Here is an 11,543-nt window from a genome sequence, read left to right on the forward strand (position 1 = left end):
CCCCCCCCCTCCTCCCAGGTACTGAGGCGCAGTCTAGGGGTCCAGATCCTCAGTAGAGTCTATAGACAAGGTTGTCTCAGAGTTCAGTTGGTGAGCCTTCTTTGCTTCGGAAGGCCTAGTCATTTAGGTATTTATTTCAGTATGGCTTTTGGTCTGCTAGGGGCCTTGTCCCAGTTATTCAGATAGTTGTCAGTAGAGATTTCGCAGACTGTTGCAGATGTTTATTAAATAGTGTTGGGCATGTTTTCAGGCCTTTAACTATTTTAAATTGTTGACCATGTTTCCGTATTATTGTGTCTATTCCGTATTACTTTGATCATATGAATTATGTGCATGATTACCAGATATTCTGGGCCTTCGGGTTCGGGAATGCTCGTCACGGCCAGGGCCCGGTTCGGGTCATGACAGTAGAAGCTCTGATACCATGTGCGAAATATAGGAGAAAAATATTATTGAATTATTGTTCTATATTATTACATTGAGACCTTATTTATAGACACTACATTTCAATCCTTTTCCAAGTAGGACACTACATTACAATCTTTTTGCCAAGTAGGATTCTATATACTATTCTTTCTCCTACTCATATTCAAACAGTCACAAGCTAAGAGATTGCAAGATCCAGTAGTTGGACTTAAATTGGAAATAAAGAAGGTGCTAATTGTAAATGAAGAGTTTACAACTTATGGCGATGGATGAAAGTGCTATCATTATTTTATGGCAAAAGTTCAAGTCCAAAAGGTAGTATGCTGGGCAAAGCTCAAAATGAGCTCTAAAAAATGTGCCAAATCAGCCACAAGAAAGGCATGTGTTAGGCACCTATTTGGAGAATTAAACCACCTTTCAAGACTTTAAAGTGGGGTGCGTCAAACCCTTATTCATGTGGTCACTCTCCTTAATTGTAGGGATATAGTCAAAACCTTCCATATTTTATCCTAGTAGTTATGGAAAGGTTCCTATAACAGGAGGGTGTGGATTGGGGTAGAAGGTTACTACCTGTTGTTTCTTGTACAAAGATTATCGTATTGTTGTGTTGTAGTTTTTATTTTGTTACTATCTGTTGTTTATGTTTTCATCTATTGTTTCTTGTAATTCTGTTACTCTTTTTTGGGACTACTTTGGACTATTTTTCCTTAAGTTGGGGGTCTATGGGATATAACCCCTCTACCTCTGAGGTCGGGGTAAGGACTGCATACTCTTTACCCACCCCAGACTCCACTTTGTGGGACTCTATTGCAGTAGTTATGATTTTTTTTCTTTTCCTAGATTAGTTCGATTTGCAAATCCAAAGTAGATTAAGATTTTCTTTTCTTATTTTTTAACTAAATTTTGTAGCCCTATACCTTATAAAATGGGGTTGTTATCTTTGTTATTGAGACACGATTCAGATTATTACATCAATAATAAGCGAGAGTACTTTGCCTTCACTTTTGCTTTGGCAACTCTTGAATTTATTCTTCAACCTTCAAGAGTTACCTTAAAAGTAGTAAGTTTAATTCCTTCACATCTTAGATTACTTCTAGGTATTTAAAGAAAGTGGATAAGTTTCGGCTTATTATTATTCTTCTTACTCTACAAAGGGTCGGTCCTGATTTTCTTTTATGTCACCCATTCCCCCCCCCCTCCCCCGTTATTTACTACTATTCTTTATCTTGAGTCGGGGGTCTATGGGAAACAGCCTCTCTACTTCTTCGAAGGTAGCGGTATGGACTGCGTACATCTTACCGTCTCCAAACCCCACTTTGTGGGAATACACTGGGTTTATTGTTGTTGTTGTTGACTCTACAAAGGGTCGGATCCATAATCTATCTCTTACATTAATTTTCTACAAAAGGCGATTAGTTCCTTGCTGGCCAACTGTCGTCACTAGGAATCCATTGAAGAACAAACTTATCTTGAAGTTTTTTTACCAATTCTTGAATTCAAGAATCACTTTCCGTATCTCAGCAAAATCTTTTAAAACTTCTCTATTTTCCTTTGTTAGTTCATTTTGACCACCTGATTATCAGTGGTATTTTCTAAAGATGTTTTTTTTTTTCCAGATATAAGCAAATAATAGAAGTTTCTTTCAAGATATAAAGTTTTTTTTTTTCAAGATAAAAGCAAATAATAGAAGTATCACCATTAGAATTTTAATATTTTCGAAATATATTTGTTCATTTGATTTTACAAATCTCTACAAACTTTTGATTTAGAAATTACCCAAAAAAAAAAAAGATAAAATTATAAGATAACTTTTATGATTTAGAAATTACAAATAAATTAGGATCAACGCCCTTAATCTGTTGGAGTAAAGCAATAAAATAATTGTACTTGAACATCAATGAACACCCAAATGAAGGGTTACGTTGGTAAACAAGAAAAATAATGCGGAAGCGAAAATCCTAAGATTAAAGATAATAAATTAAAGATAGATAAAATTTGAGAATAAATCCCTAATTTCGAGGTTACGTGCTAAAAACTCTAATTAAATAAATTAAAAAAAGATGAAATTTGAGAATAAATCCCCAATTTTGAGGTTAAGTGCCAAGAACCCTAATTGATTTTAGTATTCAAAATTAGTGGATTAAGACTAATTTGATACTAATAGAGTCAATTCAAGAACTTAGATCCAAAGGTGATCTAGACCCCTATTTCGAAGAAATTAAAGACAACAATTAGTATAAGACTAATCACTTTTTTTAATTAACTTAAATAGAAACCAAAGATATCAAGTTAAGAATTAATCTTACCTCCTAAAGAATCGTTCTTATAAGGTTGCAAGATAAATCCAAAGTCACCACACACGAAGGTGTAAAGAAGAGAATCTTCTCAAATATTATTAATCATCATGTTGTCTGAAAATAACAAAATTCATCCCTATATATAGGAAAAAAAACTATCCCAAATAGCATGGAATTTGAATCCTACTTTTATGGAAATAATATAGGAAACTTTAAACTAGGAAACTTTAAAACTAGAAAACTGTAAACTAGGAAAATTTAAACTAGGAAACTTTTAAACTAGGAAAATAATATCAAAAATAAATCCCTAACTAAATAACGAAAAGTTCCCAAATTTAATCAAAACTCATATGGCCCAATCTTCTTTCGTTTGGACTTGGACTTGAATCGTGAAATATTTATAGCACTTAGCCCATGCTTCTCCATGATTCTTGGGCTTGTTCTTGGGTTTTTTTTTCATCATAAGCATTTTCTTGATTCACATTAAAGCCCGTCAATGTTAATGCAAGTGGGCTAGACTGGATGCTATCATTTCCCTCTTCTTGAAAACAATTCGTCCTCGAATTGGAATCTCGCAAAATCAAGAAGACATACAATAGTAAACAACATTCATTACTTGAAAGCAACAATGGTAGGAACAAAACAAGATAGTGACCATGTGTCCACTTAACCCAATTAATCCTTGCATGTATAAAAACACCTTTATAAAGCATGTGGACATCGTCATCCTAATAGAAAATTCTCTTCCTTGTATAAGCACAACAAAATTCATGTATGGATGACGTCGGAGATGATATGTGCCTCTCCAATTTAACTTTATCAATAAAGTACTCTAATAGGCTTGCCAAAGACGACATAAGATTTATAAATTATGCATCAATTGAACACTTTAATGACATAGCCAAGCTTCCTCAATTATACTTCTCAGAGATTTTTCCACGTACCTATTCACATCAGCATAAGAATTAAGAGTGTAGTTCATCACCTCCAAAAAGACCTTAGGTGTTCTAGGAATCCAAGAATGTGAACAAACCAATCATACATACCGCATTTGGTCTTATATGACAAAATAACAGCACCTCGTTCATTTTGTATGAGCGTTAGATTCACAATTGTATTTTTGATCTTTTTGTCACGAGTCTTATCTTGGACAGATCCAAAACAATTCTCTTTACCTTTATACTTCTCATGCACTTGCTCAATGGGATATTTAGTTTGGACCATCTTAGGAATAAGTTTATTCAGTGATGATTTTTTAATGCAGTATCTGCAAAAGAGTCAAAACAACTAGAAGAAGAAGTAGGAATATTAGAGTTAGAATAAGAAATAACCTTATTCAAACTCTTTTGTTCTTCTCTCTACCTCAAGATCATCCCTCTCTTTTTTACTCTCGTGATCATCTCTCTTTTCTTTTCTCTTGACCTCACTTGACAGCTCATTCTCTCCACACAGAACGACCTCTTCTTTTTCCTCTCTTTGAATGTCAACATGCACTCCCTTACTCCTCCCATTATTTTCTCTCTCAAAATCTTTCATTGCCTCTTTCACACATTTTTTATCTTCATAAACTTGGGATGGAGTTAAAGGTACAAGTTTATATTTTCTTTTGTTTAGCTCAAAAGAAACTCCATTCTTTCCCTTATCATAAATTGTGTTCCTGTCGAACTGCCATGGATGCCCAAGCATGATATGACAATCCTGCAATGGAACTACATCACAAAGAACATTATCGGAGTAACTCCCAATTGAGAAAGAAATCATGCATTGCTTAGTCGCCTTAAGTTCACCAAAACCATTGTTTTTTATGCATGTAAGTTCCAACTTCTCCACCACGTATGAACTTATCACATTAGCACCACTCTCAAAATCAATAATCATAGAGCAAATATTATCTTTTATCCCACACCTTGTATGAAAAATATTTCTCCTCAAATCAGTTATATCCACCGGGTTAGATGGATTTGTGGTGACCTTTAATGCATTAAGTCGAGCGGAGATCTTTCTAAGTGCCTTGACTATGTCGTGATTTTGAGTCCCTACATCGATATCCTTTCCTGTTTGGGACATCTCAAAAATAATATCAAAGAAAACAAAGATCTCTCAACTTTTGGCCCTTTCTTCGCTTATTGATCTCACACTCTCTTGCCCATTTCTCACTCAAATTACTACCTTTGGTTGGATCCTTTAGGATTTATATATACAACCCTATTAGCAACAACTTTTTAGAAGTAAGATGTAGAAAGAAAATAATTTATCAATAACCAAACAAAATTGAATTTGATGAGACAAGGAAAAAAGACAATTTGTGTAAATAGAAAATTTTTTAAATTTCCCCTCTTCTTGATTTTCCTTCTTGATGTTGGAAATCAAGACACACAAAAAATATCTGAAGTTTTTTTTTTTTTATAATATCTTAATTCTCAACCAGATAAATTCTCTTTTTTATTTCGTTTTTTTCTTTTTTTTTTTTTTGGCTATGTAACTTAACAATGAAAAAAATATTTTTTTGAGTGTTTTTTGTTGAAACTCCCAAGATTATCAAGAACGGAACCTTGATGGAACCGCTCTGATATCACTTGATAAGAATCGGGTTATGTTGATAAACAAGAAAAATAATGCGGAAGCGAAAACCCTAAGATTAAAGACAATAATAAATTAAAGATAGATAAAATTTGAGAATAAATCCTCAATTTCGAGGTTAAGCGCTAAGAACCCTAATTTAATAAATTAAAGATAGATGAAATTTGAGAATAAACCCCTAATTTCGAGGTTAAGTGCTAAGAATCCTAATTGATTTTAGTATTCAAAATTAGTGGATTAAGACTAATTTGATACTAATAGAGTCAATTCAAGAGCTTAGATCCAAAGATGATCTAAACCCCTATTTCGAAGAAATTAAAGACAACAATTAGTATAACATTAATCACCTTCTTTAATTAACTTTAATAGAAACCAAAGATATCAAGTTAAAAATTAATCTTACCTCCTAAAAAATTGTCCTTATAAGGTTGCAAGATAAATACAAAGTCACCACGTACGAAGGTGTAAAGAAGATAATCCTCTCAAATATTATTAATTATTATGTTGACTGAAAATAATAAAATTCATTTCTATATATAGGGAAAAACCTATCCCAAATAGCATGGGATTTGAATCCTACTTTTATGGAAATTAGGAAACTTTAAAACTAGGAAAATTTAAACTAGAAAATTTTAAACTGGGAAAATAATATAAAAAATAAATCCCCAACTAAATAAGGAAAGTTCCCAAATTTAATCAGAACTCATATGGCCCAATCTTCTTCCGTTTGGACTTGTAATTGAATCGTGAAATATGTATAGCAGTTAGCCCATGCTTCTCCATAATTCTTGGGCTCGTTCTTGGATTTTTCTTCCATCATAAGCATCTTCTTGATTCACATTGAAGCCCGTCAATTTAATGCAAGTGGGCTAGACTGGATGCTATCACAGTACCTCAAAGGGCTTGACACTGTTAATCATACAATTTGCCCTACTCTTCTCATACCATCTCCATACGACTCGTATAGAGTCTGGTCGTACCTTGGACAATGAATGACCTACCACACACTGATTATCATACGACTTGGGCTACTAAGTCGTGCCCACATCATACGACTAGTAAGCTTGAGTCGTATGATGGCCAGAGAGTTCAAAACCCAAAAAATTTCTAAGGGTCAAACTCAGGATGTTTCAGCTCCACAGGCAAGACTTGACACTACCACATTGTGTCTTGATTTATGAGTTGTTCTACAATTTTTGTCTTAGAGGCAAGACTTATCCCAAAAAATTTCCTAACAACAAGCCATGCCCTTAACCCTCTGTTTGGATGGTGGTTTCCCGCGGTATGGCATGGTATAGTTATTAAGAGAACCATGTTTGTTTGAATTGTTTCTTCAAATGTATGGTATGGTATGATTTAATTTCATGGTTTGGTAACCATGAAAACCTCCATTTTATGTAACCACCGGTTTGGTGGTATCCCATAGTTGGCTAACTTTTTCTCCAATTATGCCCTTACTTAATATTATATAATCTTATTTTTTCCTTCACCTTATATTATTTAACTCCACCTCCTACTCTAACCTCCCACCCACCATCCTCCGCCCCCTCGACCCGACCCCACCACCACCAAACCCCAACCCAATTTTTTTTATTTTTTAAAAAAAAAAATTCAAAACTTGTTCTTACCCAACCCTCATCCCCAACCCACACTTATCCTGACCCCCTACTCCATTATCCCCACCCCCAAATATTTTTAAAAAAAAATTAAATTTTTAACCCCAACACCCTTTATCATATTCGTTTTCATTATTTTGTGTTAAATATATTCAAATTCTTTTTTTTTTAAATTCTACTTATGTTACGAACACAAGAAAATAAGTAAGAAATAATTTATTTTTTCAAAAACTATATTTTTTTTTTGGATTTCATACCACACACACCCGTAGCATACATAAAAAATACATTCAAACTTTGTACTTGTCGTCAGAGTCATGTCTCAAAACACCAAAAAGAAATGAAATTGGTTACTATAAAAATAAATCTGGTTATATTTATTTGATCTACTATTTTATTGACTTTGTAAGAATTTACATGAATTTAACAACGTAATATACCTACATAGCATAATTATGATAAATTAGTAGGAAGAAAATTATTTTATTAACAATTATTGATTAATTTAATATTTATAATAATTAAGGACATTTTACTAAATTTACCGATTACAATACAGTACCATACTGTCGAACCAAACAATAAAACTGTCATTAAACAGCAGTGAATGATACAGTTTATCCAAACATTGTATTGTATTATATTATACTGTACTGTACCATACCATACAGTACCGTACATTATGAAACCATGACAAACCACCATCCAAACAAAGTGTAAATCTGCTATGATGTTAAAAAAAGAAGATTCCTTTGCGAATTATCCAACTTTTTATGTATTAGCAAAATATAAAAAAAATTGAGAAAAAAGAAAACAGAGAACAAACAAAATAGAGAAATTAAAAAAAAATGTGAAAAAAAAAAACAAGAAAAAAGTAGAGGTTAAGAAAAAAGGAAAAAAAAGAATAAGAAAGATTGAGAAAAACAAACATGAGAAGAGAAAAATAAAATAAAGTTTGAGAAAAATGAAAAAGAAAAAATGAGAAATGATAAAAAAACTAAAAAATAAAGATTGAGATTAATGAATTAAAAAAAAAGAATGAAGCATTAAATAATGTTTGAGAAAAAAAGAAAAAAGAGAAAAAAAAAAGTAAAAGAAAACTAAAAGTTGAGACAAAGGAATTTAAACAAGGAAAAAAATAAAAGTTAAAGGTAAAAAAATTAAAATAGAAGTTGAAAAATGAAAAGCTTAAAAATATGTGAAGTATAAAAGAACAAAAATATACTTGTAATATACATTTAAAAAAAGAAAAAAAAAACAGACTAGTCTATGGAGGTCAAAAATCAAAGCAACCCACTATTGGAGTCATTACAATGTAATTTCATTTCCTGACATACATTGATAACATTACGTGGACCATTTCTGTCCATGAAAACTCTAAACTAAAACAAGACCTTAACCCCTTAACCCTCAATTGCCTCTTTCTTCCCTGTCTGTGCTTCACACATGCTTCACACAATCACTTTAATAAGGCCTTGTATACTATGTTTACATTTCAAAAAGATGCAACTTCAGACTAGGCAGGAAATATGCAGAATAAGGAGTAAAAGGAAAGTTCGGTGGAAAAGGGTATAGCTCAGTTACCCAATATATATTCGAAACTGGGAAGGGTGAAAAAGCTAACCATTTAAAAGATAACTAATTTCGTGTTTAACATACTAGACAACAACACTATTTCCTTTCCTTTACAGTGGTAAATGTTCAACTTACAGAGAAGAGCAACGGAGTGACTAGCACCAGCAGAAATAAAAAGCACTTTCCGAATAGACCTCACAGCTGTTTCACTATTGCAATCAGCACCTCTTCCGTCTGCCATTTTTGGATTTTATTTTTTTTGGAGACCTATGCACCTCTTAATTTTGGGGAATTTTTGGAGTGAAGGAATGGTTGAAGAGAGTAGCTAGCTAGCTTCTGGCTCAGTAAATGAAAGAGGTGAGTACGATAGTGTAGGGGTACGCAACGAATTTATAGTGACAGAGAAGGCACATCTGCCCAACTCATGTCCAAGCACATGGACTCGAGAGAGCTGAGTGGAGGTGATAAATAAGTTTGGAAATTAAAAAAGGCAAAATGATTTGGTGGATTCTTTTTGTGGATTGTTGTACTGATATTTTGATCTATATTTTTTTTCATCTGAATACCCTACGAATTTATAGTGATAGAGAAGGCACATGTGCCCAACTCGTGTCCAAGCACATGGACTCGAGAGAGCTCGAGTGGAGATGATAAATAAGTTTTGAAATTAAAAAAGGTGAAATAATTTGATGGATTTTTTTGTGGATTGTTGTACTTATCGTTGTTTGTATGATATTTTGATTTATATTTTTTTCATCTGAACTCTTTAATAGATTAAAAATAAATATTTTAAAATTTTTTAAATATATATGGCATTAAATTAATGAATTTAAAAAAATGCATGTTTGCATTATCCAGCGAGTACAGTCCAAATTTTTTATTAAAATATTATTTTAAGAAAATTATAAATTTTAAAAACAAAGTCAGCTTCTTCTTCATTTGACCCCCACCCCACCTCACACAAGCACCTCTCTTTTCGTCTTGTCACATTCACCCCTCACCAGCCATTTCCTATCCCCCACCCCCACCTCATACCAGCCTCTCTCTCCCATCTCCCGCACTAGCCCCTTTTCCTCGTCCCGACCCTGTAGCAGTCTCTCTCCCTCGTCCCCTATCAGTTCCCCACCTCTTTCCCCCATTCCCCCCACCCATACCAATCATTCCCCTCGTCCCCCACCCTCATCCAGCACACACACATACGCAACCCCTACCCACCCACCCCTCCCCCAAAAAAAGATTTCACACAAAAAAATGATTTTCAAATTCAAAAATTGTCTAAAAAATTGAACAAATTATTTTGATACGTAGCAATTATTTTGGTCAATTTTTTAGATTATTAGATACTGTATTTTTCTTGTTATTGAAGGGGGGGTGAGTTTTGAATATTATTTTTTTTATTGTTAATTATTGAAATATTAAGACATAATTTTTTTTGTATTATTAAACAAATATTTTGATCAATGGTTTGTTATAATATATAGAATTGTCAATTTTTAGATTATTTTGATAGGTCCTAAATATAAATATAGATACAAAAAAAATTGAACAAATGAGGGGGTTGGAGATGGGGTGGGAGAGGTTCGGAATATTTAATTTCCTGCGTGTCATTGAAAAATGACATGACATGCCACGTTTCGTCGAGTGTATTACACTCGTATTAGTTGGATGAGAAAAGGGTTTAAAATGTTATGTTTTGATGGGTAAAGGGTTTAAAATATTTTGGTTTGACGGATTTAAGGATTCAAATGACAAAAAAGGTAAGTAGAAATGTCTACTTTACAAATCAGGACAAGTACAGATGTACACCAGACCATTTCGCCATTAAAAATGATGATAATTTTGATAAGTTAAGGTTAAAATTTTAATTAATTTTGATCAAGTTAATTTGAGTATGAAGTGTAATTTTTGATCTTTTAAAAGAATTTTCTCTCATTTCAAATTTTAAAATTCCCCCTATCTTATCTTATCAATCTTTCTTTCTTTCCTCTTTTTTCTCTCTTCAGATTTCTCTCTTTTCTTCTTTATCTTTATCAGTTTTTTCTCACAGTCACAACTACTAAGACATTCATCCTTTTTATTGCGTTATTTTTCTTGTTCTTTGTTTTTTTTATGAATTATTTTCTTTTAATTTTGAAAACTTTGAAAATAATTTTTAAAAAATGATTGAAGAAATTATACAGAAAATGCAACAACTACGATAGTTACTGCAGCAACTACTGGGATAGTTGTTGCAACAACTGCAGTGGTTGCTGCAGCATTACTATAATTATTGTGTTGCAACAATTGTTGTAATCATTGTAGTAGCTACGACAATTGCTATAGGAATTATTGTAGTTGCTACTGTGGCAATTGTTGTAACAATTACGACAATTGGTGCAACAATTTGGACAATTTCTTGCTTTTCTGACAAAAGGTGTTGAAGAAGCCAGCGAAGAAGAAGATGATAGTTATGGCGGCGGCAGAGGTGACGTGTTGGTTGTTTAAGGGAAGAAATTGTGGTGTTGATGGATGAGGGAGAAGAATAAGTGGTTGTGTAAGAAATGAAAGTGCTAGTTATAGAGAAAGAGGTTGAGATGTTAATGGCAGTGGAGAGAAACTGGTGGTGGTCGCGGCAGTATGAGAGTTGTAAAGGGGGGCGGGGTAGGTGCGGAAAAAAAATGGCTCTTTGAGTAAATAATAGAACTTGAGGGTTTTAAAATTAGGATCATTAATATTAATCTTAAAATTGTCACCTCTGTTCAATAATTAAGACCCATGTCACTATTTTTAAGTTTTGAAACCTTTTTGTCACCCTTAATTAATTTTTCCCTCAGACTTCGCTGGTGCAATTGGAGGAGCATTTTTTGAATTCTACAAATTTAAGTGTTTGGATTATAGATTTCAAATATTTTTGAATAATCAGATTTGATTGAAGTGTCAGTATGTGTTTATGTTTGGTATGGACTTTGAAAACAATGATTTACTATTTTCTATAAAAGAAAAAAATTATGATTTATTTATGAATTCTTAAAAATATTCAAAAATTTAGCATAAAATTAGCATTTTTTAG

The 11,543-nt window shown here is 32.8% G+C and overlaps 1 protein-coding gene across 2 annotated transcripts in view; it reads right to left on the bottom strand.

The window, feature by feature from the left end:
• The window catches only part of LOC107852991 (ultraviolet-B receptor UVR8), a 96,264-nt gene extending 87,132 nt beyond the window's left edge, over nucleotides 1–9,132 (bottom strand). For both annotated transcript variants that reach the window (XM_016698021.2, XM_016698020.2), the window contains exon 1: nucleotides 8,630–9,132. In XM_016698021.2, the coding sequence (XP_016553507.1) occupies nucleotides 8,630–8,735 (106 nt within the window). In that variant the 5' untranslated portion in view covers nucleotides 8,736–9,132. The remainder of the gene's footprint in view (nucleotides 1–8,629) is intronic.
• Nucleotides 9,133–11,543: the final 2,411 nt, after the last annotated feature.

Source organism: Capsicum annuum, chromosome 5 (genome assembly GCF_002878395.1).
Source record: "Capsicum annuum cultivar UCD-10X-F1 chromosome 5, UCD10Xv1.1, whole genome shotgun sequence".
In the NCBI taxonomy this organism is placed as follows: domain Eukaryota; kingdom Viridiplantae; phylum Streptophyta; class Magnoliopsida; order Solanales; family Solanaceae; genus Capsicum; species Capsicum annuum.